This window comes from Halyomorpha halys, unplaced genomic scaffold (genome assembly GCF_000696795.3).
Source record: "Halyomorpha halys isolate HHAL.00 unplaced genomic scaffold, Hhal_1.1 Scaffold158.1, whole genome shotgun sequence".
NCBI classification, from domain to species: Eukaryota; Metazoa; Arthropoda; class Insecta; order Hemiptera; family Pentatomidae; genus Halyomorpha; species Halyomorpha halys.
The window spans coordinates 813,758-831,665 of record NW_027107138.1 but is presented as its reverse complement, the minus strand read 5'-3'; the positions used below and the strand labels follow the sequence as shown (position 1 = coordinate 831,665).

The 17,908-nt window shown below is 30.9% G+C and overlaps 2 protein-coding genes across 4 annotated transcripts in view; both read right to left on the bottom strand.

Annotated features, from left to right (window-relative positions):
* Window positions 1–8,820, bottom strand: part of LOC106678759 (uncharacterized) — a 23,282-nt gene extending 14,462 nt beyond the window's left edge. For 2 of the 3 annotated variants that reach the window (XM_024359460.2, XM_014417500.2), the window contains exons 1-3: window positions 8,743–8,820; window positions 7,722–7,916; window positions 4,740–4,832 (exon numbers count right to left, since the gene is read on the bottom strand). In XM_024359460.2, coding sequence (XP_024215228.1) covers window positions 4,740–4,832; window positions 7,722–7,916; window positions 8,743–8,800 — 346 coding nt within the window. In that variant the 5' untranslated portion in view covers window positions 8,801–8,820. Of the gene's footprint in view, window positions 1–4,739; window positions 4,833–7,721; window positions 7,917–8,599; window positions 8,710–8,742 lie in introns of those variants that run through there. The other variant, XM_014417501.2, reaches the window with a different exon arrangement.
* A 3,447-nt stretch (window positions 8,821–12,267) lies between these two features.
* Window positions 12,268–17,908, bottom strand: part of LOC106678752 (uncharacterized) — an 8,646-nt gene continuing 3,005 nt past the window's right edge. The window contains exons 3-5 of the mRNA XM_014417491.3: window positions 17,430–17,630; window positions 15,735–15,883; window positions 12,268–13,542 (exon numbers count right to left, since the gene is read on the bottom strand). Of these exons, the coding sequence (XP_014272977.1) occupies window positions 13,408–13,542; window positions 15,735–15,883; window positions 17,430–17,630 (485 nt within the window). The 3' untranslated portion in view covers window positions 12,268–13,407. The remainder of the gene's footprint in view (window positions 13,543–15,734; window positions 15,884–17,429; window positions 17,631–17,908) is intronic.

The window sequence follows — 17,908 nt, the reverse complement described above, 5'->3', positions numbered from 1 at the left end:
ATTTTCAACATCATTGATCTATCAGCTCCCCATGATGTTTTGCCGAGGATCTCCTAGGGTGAGTTCTGGGGATGGTGGTTTTCGTCTTTTTCTGGTGAAATGCAGACATTTCGTTTTTTCGGTTGAGAAGGTAAAACCTGAGCTATTTGACCAGCTTTTTAATCGAATAAGAGCTTCTTGTAGTTTGTTTTTTATTTGGTTTGTGTCGTTTGAGCGGTACATAATGGCTAGATCGTCCACATAGAGCATCACCTTTATTCCTCCCGGCATGTTTCTTCCCATGTCATTAATGGCCAGGGCAAATAAGGTTGTGCTGAGAATACATCCTTCTGGTACTCCAATTTTTTGTTCGAAATTACCAAAGTGATAGTTTCCTATCCTGATTTTGAATATCCGTTGAGATAAAAACTGCTTGATGAAAGTTATGAGATTACCCGTGAAATTCAAGGATATAAGTTTTTTTATAACAGTATTTTTGCTTGTACAGTCGAATGCTTTAACCATATCGAAGCAAATTACGATTGCTTGCTGCCTTTCTACGAAAGTATATTGTAGTTTAGCCTCTAGTTGAACCAAGTGGTCGATAGTGGACCTCCCTCTACGAATCCCGCATTGGAAGCCCTGGAGAATACCATTTCTTTCAAGGATCCATACTAAGACCTTGTTAACCATTCGTTCCATTATTTTGCATAGACATCTTAATATTGAGCGGTAACTGTTGGTTTGACGCTTATCTTTGCCTACTTTTAGGATTGGAACTACTATTGATTGTCGTGAGATATCCTTCAATTCACCATTTTCCATACATGGTTAAACAATTCGAGTAGCCAATTCAGATAATTTTGTAGAAGGTGCTGAATCATTGCGTAATGGATATGGTCGGGACTGGGTGATGATCCTTTGAGATTGCGGAGAATCGATTTAAGTTCTCATATAGAGAAAGGATAGTTATATACTTTTTCTGGGTCTTTGCAGTGGTGATATTTGGGGTTATCTGTAGATTCTGTATCTTCTGTATCATCTGAATGAATGGAAGCTGGGTAAAAGATTTTTGAGTAGTGTTCAGCGAACTTTTCAGCTATTATTTCAGGGTTATCGGTCAGTTTCCCGTCACAGAGTAGTGTGTATCGGGTTGCTGTATAGTTTTTGTGGATTTTCCTTATTTTATCCTATACTAAATTGGTGGGAGTGGATGAATTTATAGTTTGGATAAATTGTTTGTTTATAAGAAACAATCTTTGTTTCTTATACTCTATGAGATTTGTTTGTGTGCTATTCCTTTGAAAGGTCTTGTATGCTTTCCTACGGTTTCGAATAGCTTCCGTACATCGTTCATTAAACCTTAAACCAGGGGGGAGGGTCTTTTGGTGGTGCTCTCTGATTTAGGAATAGCTGACTTCGCTGCTTGCAATATTCTCTCCATTAGAAGATGACAGCCGTCCTCGACACTTAATTCACATGGTTGCGTTTCAGGTGGCTTGGCGAGCGATGTGAAGACCGTCCAGTCTGCTTTTTCGATCATCCATCGACGTTTTTCGGTTATATTATGGCTCGTGTTTTTAAATTTTAAACGGATTGGAAAGTGGTCGCTTCCGTAGAGTTCGGGTAGTACTGTCCATGCAATAATATTATATAGTGAGGGACTACACATGGAGAGGTCTATGGATAAGTAAGTGCCGTAGGTGGAGCTTAAAAAGGTTGGTTCTTCTGTATTGAGAAGTAGCATGTTCGACTGATCTATGAATGTCTCTATTATTCTTCCTCTTGTATTTAGATAATTTGAACTCCATCTCGGGCTATGGCCGTTCAAATCACCCACAAAAAGAATAGGGTGGGAGAGTACATTGTAGATATTTAGAAGGTCTTTTGTTTGTATAAGTCGGTCTTGGGGTAAGTATACATTACAAATCGAAAATGTTATTTCGAGGTGTAGATTACTTCTATAATTTGGAGGTTGGAGTCAATTTCTGCTTTTTTTTTTTAGAAATCCGATTGATTACCGTAATGAGGACGCCTCTATATGCATGGTCATCAATCGGCCCATCTTTTCGGTATATGTTAAAACCTTTTAACGAAATGTTTTCTCTAGTCTTAAGGTGGGTTTCTTGTATACATATACAAAATGGATTCTCATCTTTAATCTGTATCTTCAGATCGCTAAAAATTTTAAAAAAGAGACTATTGTATTTAGAGGATAAAGTAGTTGAGATCCATTTTTCATTTTGAGGAGAGATAGAAGTATAAAAATAATAGTAATAGATAAAGAATTAAATAAAGATAAATAGAATAAAAAAAAGATAATAAAATAATAAATAAATGCATATGAATAAGTATAAAATCGTAAACAAACCCATTCATATGCATACACACATGAACACGCGCACACATACTCGTGCACACATATGTGCATACACACATATGCCCATATATATACATAATAAGGATAAGTGAGTAATAAGAGCAAGATAGGAAGAGAAAAAAAAAAGAGATAGAGTTGGAGATAAGAAAATGAGGGAGAACAAAAAATAAATAAATAAAGAGAGGTAATAATAATAAGTAAAAAGAATAATAAATATATAGAAAAAAAAAACCTCGGTATGTAATGTTTTCAAGGGTATATCTCATGTAATAAAGAATAATTAGTATATATATATAGGAATGGATATAATATAGATTAGCGGAGAGTATATCCTGAAATACAAAGAGATGAAATACAGCATATATTCTAAGAAGGAAAATATTGGTAAGCATAGGTAATGGTTTATAACGACGCGAGTGAATGGTTTGTAAATGTTCATAGAGATAAGCGGAGTCAATGGTAAATAAATGTTTAGAGGTATATAAGTTGCGTTATTATTATTATTGTTGAATTTATTTGTGTGGTATTTATTTTTAATGAGAGGATACTACGCAATTTGATAATAACTTAGGAGTGAATCAGGGCACTGATTATAGTTATAAATATAGTTAGTGTAGTATAAATTTGATTGATATGTAAACATTGTTTTACGGATCATGTTTTTTTAGATTTCCTGTTGCCCTGTTTCTTGTTGTTTACTACAGTAAAATCTTTTTCCAAGTCGTTATTTAAGTTGTGGTCCGAGTCTATCGCTCGAGACTCGGTTACAGCTGAAGTACCCGCGTCCTGAGACGAGCTTCGGATTTCCGTTCCCCCACGAGACCGAGACCTCGAGGGGGGAGGAGGGGGGAAAGAGACTAAAGGAGGGGAGGGGATTTGGTTTTCATTATTATTTTTTATTGTTTGTATTTTCTCCAAAATTGAATATTGTATTTGTTTGGGTACTTATATTTTTTTTTCGGTAGTATGTGAATTTTGTTTTGTAATGTAAGCAAAGGATTTTTCAAATTCTCTTAGGTTCTGCTCCTTATAAATTTTCCTCGCTTCACTTAACGGTATTTTATTAATTACTTGTATAGCTTTGATTTCTTTATGCATTTTAAAGATTCTGCACGAGCGATCGAGTGCATTGTGTGGTTCATCACAATTTGGACATTTAGCCGGTAAGTTGCATCTTGTGCCCTCTTCGTGTTTTTCTCCACCGCATTGTATACATTTGGGTTTTCGTTTACATTGATTAGTTGGGTGGTTATAGGATAAACAGGTGAAGCACCGCAATGGATCAGGCAGGTAGTTTTGGACTTTGATATTATGAAATCCTATTTTTATTGTCTCTGGAATCTTTGTGGTGAGAAACGTTATAATATATGAGTTAGTAAGAACTTCATTGTTATTTCTTTTAATTTTAATGCAAATTATATCCTTTATTATGTGCGATAATTCGTTTTTTAGTTCTTCTATCTCCAAAAATTGGAGATCGTAACAGCGATTTACTTCCGGCTGTAATTTAAAGTATTGTGTAGGTAATACATAATAGGGAATTGACAACCAAAGTTTTCACATTTTAATAGTTTTTCGGATTGTTTTCCGTTGTTGGTTTCGATTAGCAATGTCCCGTTTCTAAGTTTTTTAATATTTTTGAGTTCTCCTGCATAACCGGAGAGAAATTTATTTATAAGGAATGGTGAGACTCTTAAATCTTGTTCATCCGTTCTTTAAATAATAAGAAACGTTGGGATATTCGGTATATTCTCATTATTTTCCGGTACTATTTTAAGACGGCCTCGAGGCCGTTTTCTTTTAGCATTAGGGGAGGGCTATTTAGGCCTATGAGGTCCCCCATAGAAAAAAAGAATATATAGAAAATAAAATAAAATATAGAAACTAAATATATACCTTATATAAAAGAAGATAAAAAAAAATAAATAAAATAAGAAAGAGAAGAAAAGATATATAGATATATAAAAGAGTTGAGGCTTAGCTGTTGGATGATAGGAGAGCTAGTACTAGGAGTTCTTCTCTCTTCTAATTCCAAACACTAACTGATTGAAAGCCAGTGAAGACTAAGTGATATGTATAAACTGGCCATTATAGCATATTTACAAAAGGTCTCCTAACCACTGCCATTTCAACCTTCAAAGAGGACAGCAATTGTGTTTAAGGTAAGGATAATGAATGAGGTTCTGATGGAAATCAATTTTATAATGAGAATTAACAATAAATTCCAAATAAAGCAGAAATATCCACAAGTTATACAAGTTATTTATATAAATTTATAAATGGATTCAAAGTGTTTGTTCAAATGTTCCTTTGCAGTTACAACAATAAAGTTGATTGTAATTATAATAATAATTATATTATGATAAAGTTGATGAATTACCAGATATACTATTGGTGTAGACAGACTCATTATTCATAAGTAAGTCCATTTGGATAGCAAAGTCATTTGGAACGTAACTGAAGTTCATGCATCCTGAAATGAAAAATATTAATAGTAGCAAAACATTAAAATCACCATTGAGATGGTGATTTATCAAAACATAAGAAATTTCCATTCATCATAAAAAAAAAACATACCATGAAGTGGAAATCTTGTAAAATATTATCAGGTTATAGTATCTAGAAATTTATTTATTTATCATTTTAGACTTTTAGAATCTTAGTATTCCGATACACGACCAGTTAACATTTTTTTACAAAGGGATCATGAATTAAAACTGCATGAAATTCAAATATGTATACTGAACTGAGTAACGCCGCGAGTTTGAAGAAGAAATAAAATAATGGAATACATTATTGAAAGATCATTGATTCACCTTGTGTAATAAATGGAAAATGGTCTCGATGCGGTTAAAATAAGTCAAAAAGAAAATAAACTATTTATTATGAACAAACGTTTCGCTCCACGCTGAGGGTTTCATCTCATCCTGGCTAAAAATTACAGAAACAACTAAAATTAAGGAACAGGCTAAGAGAATAAGATAACATTAATAACCACACCATAGTTTATTTTTCTTTTCTTACTGGGTTACTTAATTTTAATTATTAATATCGTTTTTAGCCACGATGAGATGGGACGAAACCTTGGCTCATAATAAACAGCTTATTTTCTTTTTGACTTATTTTAACCAGACTAACTTAACAGACCATCTGCCTTTTATTAATATAACGTATTATTTCCTCATCTTGTTTCAAATCATTGGAGCATATTCCAACAACTCGCTTCCAAGCGTATCATCTTCAATGAATCGAGATATTTTTAAGTCCAAAAACTAATTTTTTTCCGGAAAGAAAAACAAGCTTGCAGTGGAATTCAACAAAGTCGGATGGCAAGCAGCCAAAGAGAAAGTATAAGATATTCTACTTAAGCCTGGGATATAAAACTAGACCTCTTCAGGCATCAAACAATTTTTTAATCTAATATGCATATAGTGAGAAAAATATTTATTCGTACTCCTATATTTTCGGAGAAAATAATATGTTTGATGATTTCTAATGCCCAAATTAACTGATTATTATGGTACAAAATGATATTCCGGATTAATTTTTACATGTAAAGACAATTAGAAAACCAAAGAACCAAATTTGAAAATTTATTGTATAAAAGAATTATTCCAACGGTAACGATTGTAATAATAAATTGTTAGTTTGTTATAGTATCTCATAGTATTCACCTAATTAATAATTGCTTAACCAAATACAAAGAGTGAGGAAAATATTTAGAATAGAAACGAAAAAATCTAACCAAATGGGGTGTAAATCAACGAAGATGAAGTTATCCAACTTTTTTATAAAGGATATCGTTACAGCTAACATCAAGAGAGTGATTACAAGAGTATTTTCATTCTTTTGACATAGCATACATATTCCAAAGTCAGTGGAGGGAATAAGAAAAACTAAAAGACAACACTGGAAGAAACTCGTATAATTGGAGATATTGTTATCTAAAAAATATTTTGAATATTGAGTGTTAAGTTGCATTGATATCTCTGAGAAAGAGTCTTTTGTAGGAATGGTTTATTGTTCCCTAAGAATTGACAAGGGTTCAATGAGAAAGCTACTTGATATCCATTCCTAAGATATCAGAGATATTCTTGTTATCAAGGTTATTGAGAAAGTCAATGTAATTGCGATCAATTAGCATAGTCAATAAACCTCCAATGTTTATATGGGAATAAAGTTACTATTATCAACGCCATTAGTTCAAGGGTCAGACCCATTTATAACTATTCACTCTACGAACATTGCAAATTTGAAATTACAGAATAAGGTAATAATTCTGAAGCACTACTCCAACATGGGTGGGCATGTACTCGACGATTGTTGTTAAAACCAGAGATTTTTTTTTCAGAGGAAAGAATTAATCAGTTTCCTCACAAAATTTAGGATACTCGTAGACTAGGATTATGATGTAAATGTTGAAGAAGTTGTAACTAATCTAAACATAAACAAGTTAATCAGAGATGTTGCTGAAGAAACTGAAACAAATCTAGTCATAAATAAGGTAATTAGAAAACAATTAAAGAAATTGTAAAAAATCTAACTATAAACGAGGAAATTAGATAAATTGTGAAGAACTTGTAACCAATTTAGGCATAAACAAGGTAATTAATATCGTTGATTCATTACAAGGATTTTTCACAAGGTGAGCCAAGATTAATAATATAATATAATATATAATAACCCCACTACCTATTGAATTATTGATAGATATTGATATATCACGGTTAAAAGTATTGATAGGGACTTTTTCTGTCCCTGTGATTTTAAATGTCCACTGATCTGATTTTAAAGTTTTAATTATACATTGCAAGGTGAATTATGATAACCCCAACATTCTTATGATAAATCGGTTACCCAATACGTGTTCATAAAGTTGGATAACTTCACCTTCGTTGATTTACGGCCCATTTGGATGCATTTTTTTTTTTTCAATACTAAACATTTACCTCATTCTTTGTTTGTATTTGGTTAAGGAATTTTTCATTAGATGAAAACTATGAACATATAATAAACTCAAAATTAGGTATTACGACTTTGCACTATAAATTCACAAATTTGGTAATTAATTATGTTGTATGCTTTTTTATTTTAGTTTCATTTGCAAAAAATAATCCGAAATATTATTCTTTACCACAATAATCAGTTAATTTAGGCGAAAGCCATTATTAAATATACTTGCTCCTCTCCCTTTTATCACCAATCTGCCAGTCTTAATAAAGTGATTAGTATTTATACGAATATAGGCCCAATATTTAATTATTTCTGCTATTAAAACATAATCCAATTGCTTAAAAGTTACTCATTTTAGAAAAATTTGGTAAAAACATAGATTTAGGGAAAAATGATTAAGGTAATTCACCTGTCCTGGAAAAATTGAAGAAATTCATGTTAACATTGACACAGCAGCCGCAAGTTGTGTCTTGACAGGAACACGGGATGGGCCCGAACCTGAATTTGTTGTCTTTGATGTTATTGCCAGGGCTAGTGAGGTCACTGGACATCGGGATCGCCTTCCAGTCCATGTCATAGTAGATTGTCAAATTGCTCTTCACATCTGCAAAATGGCAAAAATAAGTAACATTATTGAAACGATCCAGAATTTTATTTCAAAATAGGTGTTTCATAAATTCTCGGTAGCTAAAAATTGAAAAAATTCTTTGTAGTTAAAAAATAGATTGTAATTACGCCAGAGAACGAGGTCTGGAATGCTGATCAGTTAAAGATACGAGTATAATGCCATGGCACCTGGTTAATCATTTATTCTCACGGATACTTCTAGAAAAAAAATCGTTTGAATCCTAGATAGCAGATGAGATATGGATTTAAAAAAAAAAAAAACCTCAACATTTTGCATGTAAAGAACGAGGATATGGAGAGAACTATGTAAAATCTGAGAACTATGTGAAATCAAAGCTTGTTACATGAAAGTATTATTTTTATCGATAAAGGACATTTTAAGAAGAACTGAATTATAAAAAAGTAAGAATAAAATCCAAATTCCATTTTAGATTTTACATCTCACAAGCAAAAATAGAAATGGGAGAAAATATTAATAAATAAATAATATATATATAAACATGATAAATAAACAAAAACAGTAAAATAAAAGACAAAATCTTATAATAAATAAGACATAAATGGCGTTGATGACCAGCAGAGTTTTACGCCATAAGACAAGAACGAACGAACCTCTCAGCCAATTTATATTTTTTCATGTTTAAGATTATGAAACAATACCTCAGAATTGGGTTGTTGATTTAATCAGTGCGAAAGACAATTAATAAATCATATTGTCCGATCCGGATGATTCCATTCCTTCAGAACAACTAATTGTGTAAATTTTTAAAAATACACTTATCATAATGAGACATTGGTTTGACCTTGAGAGATAGCAGGAGTGAGAGAGAGAGCAATGATGAGTAGACCGCAGAGGGACATCCCGAGCCCGGGGTCACTGACACTACTCATCGCCACCCAAACATTCACCTCCCACCTCCCACCTTCCATCTCCCACCTCCCACCATCCCTCTCCTCATCAATAAAACAATAACAAAGACACAAAAGCAAATTATTAGTATTTTTGTTTAATTATTTGGTAACTTCAATACAAAATCAAAATTGTTTTTAATAATAATAATAAATTATTTGTACTGCGACATGTCCCTTTAGAATAATATTAGGAACATTTTGGATAGTCTTGGGATAAGAAATAAAAGAAAAAAATGATTACAGAATAGAAAAAAAAAAATCATAACAAAGTAAGTTATGATTAGTGATTTTAATAACTTAAAAGAAAATTATACAAGAGAGCCACACTAATTAAAAGTGTAAATACATCAGTTCTTGTAAAGTCTAATTGTAAATCAATTTCAATTCAATTGGAACAAGATGGATAAGAAATGATGCAATAAGCGATATATGAAAGTGGGAAGTGTACTGTAGTGAAGGATGGAAGTAGAAATTGAATTTGATTGGGAAGAGGATCTGATAAGGAAGAATCTGTCAAAATCCGCGGTTCGGTGAGCCTTTGAAATAATGTATTTTTGGCGTTCCACATCCAACGTAACGGAATGGAATCCTCTAAGAACTGGAACAAAATAAAATAAAGGATATTATATTCAGGTTACATGCAATATGCAAAAGTTTCTTACTTTGTCGGCTGAGCAACGCACCTAGATATACAAGTGAATACACCTAGATATACGGGCTCAGTGGTCAAAGAGGCCGAAATTCAAACCATTGCTTATAGTTATATAAGAGCCGGAAAGAAAAAAAGGTAGTTATTTCACCCCAATTTTTTATTACTTTAATGAAAGCTATGTACAATTACTAGTCAAAACTGACGAGTATGCCAAGTATAAATAGGGGGAATAAAAAATGGCGGCTGTCTCAAAACCTTAAAAAACATTAATTTTTCATTCGGAGCCTCTGTATCTTAAAAACTACCTACAACCCTAGAAAATCTAAAAGAACATTACATAAAGAAGAGTAAATTTGTTGAAATATGAGCTCTAATATAGCTATTTACGTCGAATAGTTCCCGAAATATAGCTTTTTAAAACTCTACATTTCTTAAAAATGTACTGAAAGATTAGTAGTTAGTCAAATTATTTTATGAAATCTATAGCTCAGGAACTATGTGACGTATAGATGTCCATTAGCACTCAAATTAAAGCAAGTTTAACGTACTTTAAAGTAGTTTATGACCTTTATCTTCGTAGGGATAGTAGTTTTCATGATATTTACTAATGAATAAACTGATTTATAGTTGTTCGGACAATAAGTTTGGGTTTTGAAAAACCTTAGTTCAGAAACCATAGGATGTACAGATGTCTGTCAGCACTCAACTTAAAGCTAATTAAATTTACTATTAAATAGTTTATAACTTTTATCTTTGTAGGGGTAGTAGTTTTTATGATATTTGACAAGATAAATTCACAAACTGTTGATTTCTAGTTGTTCGTATAGAATGTATAATTTTTGAAAATATATATCTCTAGATCCATAAGACGCACATATGTCTGCCAGCACTCAAAATTAACGAAAGTTAAATTACTATAAAGTAGTTTATGACTCATATCTTCGTAGGGATACTAATTTTTATGATAATCGCATATGAATATAAATTTGGCAAATGAAAATTTGTCGGAACAACTATAAATCAATTAATTTAACAAATATCATGAAAACCACTACTCCTACGACGATAAACGTATTTTCACTTCTTCATAGCCCATTAAACTAGCTTTAATTTGATTGCTAACAGACATCTGTACGTCAAATGGTTTTGGAGATATAGATTTTTAAAAATAAATTCACTAACTACTGATCTTTCAGTAGGTTCTGTACAACATTATTTTGAAATACGGCTTTTTAAAAAGCTATATCTCGAGAACTATTGCACGTAAATAGCTCTATTAGGTCTCATATTTTAGGAAATTTACTCTTCTTTCAATGATGTTTCTTAAATTTTCTATTTTTGTTGGTAGGTTTAAAGATATAAAGCTCCGAATGAAAAATTAATTATTTTTAACGTTTTGAAAGCTGCCATTTTTTATTTACCCTACCAATACTTAGCAGACTCTTCAATTTTGACTAGTAATTATACATAGTTTTCATTAAAGTAATAAAAAATTGGGGTGAAATAGCTGACTTTTTTCTCCTCTTGGGCTCTTGTACTATTACAGAATTATGGGTCTTCATACAAATAAAAACTACAATATAAAGCTAAAATAATTATATTGGACCAACCAACGGACGTGACAGATCCCATCAATTTTATTCAGTTTTGCAAATTGAATAAACATATTTTTTTTTAATTTGCAATAAAGTGTATTGGAAATGGTTAAATATTATTACCGCGGTAAAAATAATAAAATTTTGTTAATAATAAAACAAAATAAATTAGGCTAACGTGCCTCCGTCGATCTTTCATTAAAATTGAACCCACAATAAAATTATTTTCAAATCAAATCTACATAAACATCGAAACAACAGTACCTAAATAAATTTTTCTGTGAAGGTTTCGCGATGCCTGTCCAACATATTTGTTCTAACTATTTGTCCATTCAGATTATTATATCAGAGAAGACTTTTTCCTGAATTTTAAGATAAAACTGTTGGAGAAAATCTGAAAACTTATACCACAAAGTGAAGGGAGATATGCACCAAGTGGGACGTGAATAGGCTTACACAGGTACTCCCTGGTGGCTTGTTATGCATGGATAAAGTTTTCCCATTTAAAACTGCGCTTTGGTATCTTTGAAAAAACTATATGTTAACCCCTTTAATACCATCTATAAAACTCACAATTTTTGTATGACACTTTGTTGTATATTAGGAAAAAGGTTAGTACTCGTGATATGGAGAATAAATTTTATTTATGAAATTAATTATTTATTTCATACATGTGTATAATATAAACAGAAATATCAGTATTTTATTTATAAATGTTTATATAAATAAAAATCTCCACATATATATAGTCCTTCTTGTAATGACTACCATTTGACCCATGGTCGGGGTAATACTGCTCACAGCTCATATTTTACTTTTTGTCTTTAACAAACAAATGTTTACTTTTAATACAATATTAAGATGGTTCTTAGGAAAGAGTAGGTGTTAGTTTGTTTCTAATAAATAATCATTATAATTTTTATGTTCATGGGAGTCCAAATTTGTAAGGACTGTTAGTGTTATTATATTTTATAATTGTGAAATATCAGAAAATGAAGATGGGCCGTATAACGGACAGCTTGTCCGAAAAGTCATCCAAAATATAGGAATAGTGTATGAAGAATTAAGGATTTGTCTTGCAAATAAATAAATAATATTTCCTCTTAGTTCACTGTTATTGCCCCAGTTTCACCTAAATCAGTGGAAAGTGGAATATTAAAAAAAAGAAATCAAAACAGTATTCAATTTATTTTACTGCATAACCTTATAATTTATAAGTTTTATACATAACCGTAAAAAGGGATCCATTCATCCCACCAATCACTACGGTTGGCTTAAACAAGTACAGTGTAATATCGGGAATCCATCTATTCCGATTTCAGAAAGTATTAGGGAAAATTGTGTAAAAACGTTCACTAATATGAATTTGCATTTTTATTTATTTAATTTTGTTTACATATTTTATTGGGAATTTGACGGTTTGGAGTTTTAAAAAATTAATAATTTAAAAAAAAAATTGTTTTGTTTACATTCCTAGTAATGCTAAGTTCTGATATAATTTGTTAAAACTATAAGATTATTCATTTATATATGAAAAAAGTATAAATAAAATTGAAAAATACTCTTTGTGTGGGTTTATTTAAAAGAAATGAGTTTACCAACAAAGTTTGTATTATACATATTTCTAATATTAATTAAATTAGTTTTACATAATCAAATTATTTATAAATTAGATATTATGTATTTCTAATACCTACAAATTATATTATGAACACATACATAGGAATTAGATTACCCAATATTGATACTGTAAAAATTTCCATTACAATAACTTATAGATTTTGGAAGTTAAAAATGAGCTTTACACATAAGCACTTTCCTTTGAAAACAAAAACGTCATTTTATGTTGATTTTTCTAAAAAAAAAAGTTACTTTTTTTACACCAGTTCGGATTACAGGAGTGGTAAGAGTAGCGAAGTTCGGATTAGTGAGATTACACTGTACATTGATCCTTAACTACTATAACTACTTACCATACATTTTAAAGGTTAGGGTTACACACACACACACAAATCGATAATTGATAAATTCAGCATCTTAACAATAACAACAAATAAATTACTACTAAATAAATTACTAAAAATAAATATTAAGTAACAAACGATGGCACATTCAATACACAAATTTGAAGATTAATTTGAACTGATCTTCAGAGCAGATCAGACCAGAGAAAAACCAAGAATGAATATATTTTTTACAATGTAAAAAAATCAAGATGAAAGAGTTCAAGAATGGTTCTAATCATGATAAAATATTAAAAGTGGGTAAGCTTTGCCTAGAAAAAAAAATTGAAAGCTGTGGCAAGTCCATTATTTAGCACTGTCATCATAATCCTGAGGCTGAGAAGTTGAGGCCGTGGGGGTCGGAATTGGGAGACCTCCTCCGTCTTCTGGTCTAACCACCGCCACTCCATCCGCTCCCAATCGGAAGCACTCGAACGATACCTACAACACCCAATCGCCAATGAATTTGGAAACCTGTGGCTATTAATTTCTATAATATAAAAATTTTAAATGCTATATTTTTATATGGCATAATACATCATCTAATAGGGCATAATACAAGAAGCCAAGAGGAGACAAAAGTCAGTTTTTTCACCGCAATTTTTGACTACTTTAATGAAAACCAGGTATAATTACTTGTCAAAATTGATGAGTCTGCCAAGTATAGTTAGCAGAAATACAAAATGACGGATGTTATATAAAATTAATTTTTCATTCGGAGCTCCATATCTTTGAAACTACCTATACGACTAGAAAACCCCACAGAACATAATTTACAAGTAGAGTAAATTTTCTAAAATATCAGCTCTAATAGAGCTACGTTCAATAGTTTCTGAGATAGTTTTTTTTTTAAAAAAATAACATTTCATGAAATGTACACTGAAAAATCAGTCGTTAGTGAATTTGTTGTGGGAAATCTTTATCTCAGGAACCATGAGACGTACAAATTGCAATTAGCACTCAAATTAAAATCAGTTAAATGGGCTATAAACTATTTTATGACATTTATCTTCATAGAGATATTAGTTTTTATTATATTTGCATACGAATATGAATTTTACATATGAAATTATTTACGAACAATTATAAATCTATATTTGTTTGAAAAAATCATGAAAACTACTACTCCTACGAAGAAAAAGTCATAATCTACTTTATAGCAAATTAAACTGGTTTTAATTTGAGTGCCAATAGATATCGGTACGTCATATTCACATCGGTTCCTAAGATATAGATTCCCCACCATAAATTGACTAAAAACTGATTTTTCGGTACATATTTCATGAAATGTTGTTTTTTAAACAACTTTATTTCAACTATTGAACGTAGCTCTATCAGGAATCATACTTTAGAAAATTTGCTCTACTTTTAAATGATGTTCTATTAAATTTTCTAGTCTTGTAGGTAGTTTGAAAGATATGAAGCTCCGCATAAAAAATTAATTTTATATAACATTTTGTAACATATGTTATTTTGTTTTCCCCCAACCTATACATGGCAGACTCATCAATTCTAACTAGTAATTATACCTAGTTTTCATTAAAGTAATCAAAAATTGGGGTAAAATTACTGACTTTGGTCTCCCCTTGGGCTCACGAACACAATAAGGTGGTAGGTAGCATGCGATTTACAACTTGGTATAAGATCGGCCGCATGGGGTCCATATTGAGATACGTGTTTTTAAAAACTCACTCTGATTGATAATTTATCCTTTTTGGGAAAAAATCAAGCCTTTGAAAGAAGCATGACTATCTAAAAATTAGTCATCAAAATGGTAGCATAGTAAGAAACATGTTATTCTGTTTTGTTCTTTTACTGAACGGTAGAATTCACTGTTAAACTAGGTTCATTCAGATTATGAAACAATCAGATTAGAAGAGTGCAGCAAAGTATGTTAAAAAAAAAAAAGTAGTATATCAAAGTATTTATGTTTTTCTCCGATAAACTAATAAGCTATAAATAACGACCAAGTTTGTTTCATTGTATATATTTATTTTTATTATTTCAAAAAGCGTTTGCTTCTCTAAAAAAAAAATAACACTTTATTTTCAAGCAGTGCTTTTAATTTTTTTTTTATGTCTTATTATACCACCAGTGGATATTTTTCACTTTTTTGCTGCTTCTTTTGAAGTCTGCATGACCATGTTCCACGGCTTTGAAACAATTTTTTACGGATAATTTGATTCATCGGTATCTTGAGAACAAATCCCATATTAATAAAATAATTACGTATGTATTATATTAATATAATAATTATGACTAATAATTATGTTCCCCAAAAATATGTAGACGATAAATTGAGCTCGAAGTTATTATTTTTTTATAAGTTTTATAATTAAATTTAAAATGTATAAACTAATGAATATTATACTGGTACAATTGTGTTTATATGAGTGTATGAATGTTTTATATTTACCAAACTATCAAAACACAAATCCTAAACTGAATTAACCGATTTTGCTATCATTAGGTTTTTAATATAATAAGGCTTGTACTAAAACAGGTTTGATGATAGTTATAACACGAGTTGGAACAAAGTTATTACCTGTACTAAAATAATAAATTCAATGACATATTCACTATTCAATTATATAATAAATAGTCGATTAAATATACAATATTATATAGCAAACCTGGAAGAGTTCAATGTCATTCCAATCTCCTTCGAAGTCCAGACATGCGTGGAGATTCCTTCCGAGTAAGTACACGTTGCTGAATCTAATGCAAACGTTTATAGCAACTATTCGTCTGATAGGGAGGCAGATAGGCTGAGGATTTTTACCTGCAGGAATTAAAAAATAAAACAATTAAATCTCTAGAAGGTTGATTGAATTCACATGAATGATATTTACAACAGCTGAATTCAGAATCAGATAATTAATGATACTCTTAATTCGAAATGTTATCCTCATGTTGCTATCGGTTCTTCCGAAGCGAATAGTGTTCCTGCATGGCAAGATATATAAATAATTTTACTACAAGAAGGGTATACCACAAGAAGAAGAGTTTAGACCAATTATAATTCATCCTAGACCTTTTCCTTCTATTTGGAAAGTGGATAATGATTTATAAGGAAAATGGAGAACAGTTGTTAGAAACTTACATAATTTAATTTTGAGACTAATAATTGAGTAGAAAATTAATTTTTAAAAATAATAATAAAAATAACGGTAAAGTCAAAAAATGGATAGGAAATAAAAAAAACCAAAATAGAAAAAAATTACCTAAAGTAGTTTAAAAAATTTTTTTAATAAAAAACTATCTTCTTATTGAGATTTAGCTCGCAAAACTCATATACACACAAAAAAAATTGTGAATTTATGTTTAAGTTCACCTGTGAGAGTGAATTTGTTTACACATTTTCCTAGATCAACTTGTAACCTTTATTGTTCTGACATAATTTGACTAAAATCGATTGCTTTATTACAATTGGAAAGACAGGTTTTACCTCTTTGTGACGACAATAAAATATACATTTGCCAGATTTGGGAAAAAAACATATTAAACAATCATAGTCTGATGTGTGCTACTTGGTATATTTTAATGTCCTTTTGATATTGTACAAATTTGAAGAGGATTGGTGGGGTTAACTAGAACCTGTGGGCGTAACCATCGGGGGGCAGGAGGGGGCAGCTGGTGTGAAACATCAGCTTCTCATGTCACAAACAAAAAAATATAAATTTTGCTTCAAACTAATCGCTAAAATACAGCCATGTAAATCCATTATATAATAATCTACACAGCCTCATGGGTCATTTGTCTGCTCCAATAGAAGCTAAATTACCGTAATCAGTAAATTCCAATCAGTTAACAAATAATTTAAACATGTCCTGCAGTAACATTTAAATTTCAAACCATATTAACTATTAATCAGTAATAAAAGAAATAAATGGAAACATATAGAAGTTTAGAATCAGCCTACATTTTGCTAGTAAGATAATGTTCTTTTGGACTACCTAAAGACGTAAATACAAAAATAAATTGACTTATACTATTTCGAGGACAAATTCAACCCTTTTTTACTTCTTCAATGCTTTATTATCGTGGACGTTTCGAGGTAAAACCAGCACAGACATTGTAGAATGAGTTAAAATTATACTGTGGTTTGATGTGATATATATGTTCTTGTTTTAAACTAATTTATTATTGTTAGCATAGATTTTATCAATTGTTGAATATGTATCATGTATTACTGTTTGTTGAAGATAAGCTGATTTTAGCTCGAATCTTCCAATGTAATAAAGATCTGATGATTTATAAAAGAATTGAATTTGTCCTTGAAATACTATAATTGATATAATCGTATGCTTGATGAAAATATATCATACCAGAAATTCTGTTCTGATAAAGCTGCCTATTGTTGAAGAGAAGTTTGAAGTTGAATTCGAACTCGTCGGGTTCGTACTGAACACTCAAGCAGGCCTTGTTTCTGGTAGTCACGTTGAACCTGTTGAGCAAATATCCGGTGCAGCATAGGCAAGTCCCTTCCTGACATTGGCAGGGGAATCTTCGGGATGTTGTCGAAACAACTACAAAAAAGAGCATGTCAATCAACAGTCTCTAAACAGTTTCAGAATCCAAATTTAAGATTCCAAAAATCCTCCAGACTTCAAGCAGTCATTGTTGTTTACATTAATTGCAGTAACATTATAAAAAGTATCAATAGTTATATAGCAAATTCGTTTTTGAACCATTAAAAAAGAATAAAACTGAAAAAGGTGTGCTACCCAACTGCATTGGGTTTCTATATTCATAGCATCTTACAACTAATGCAACAATTTTTTTCAAAACTAATAACATATATATA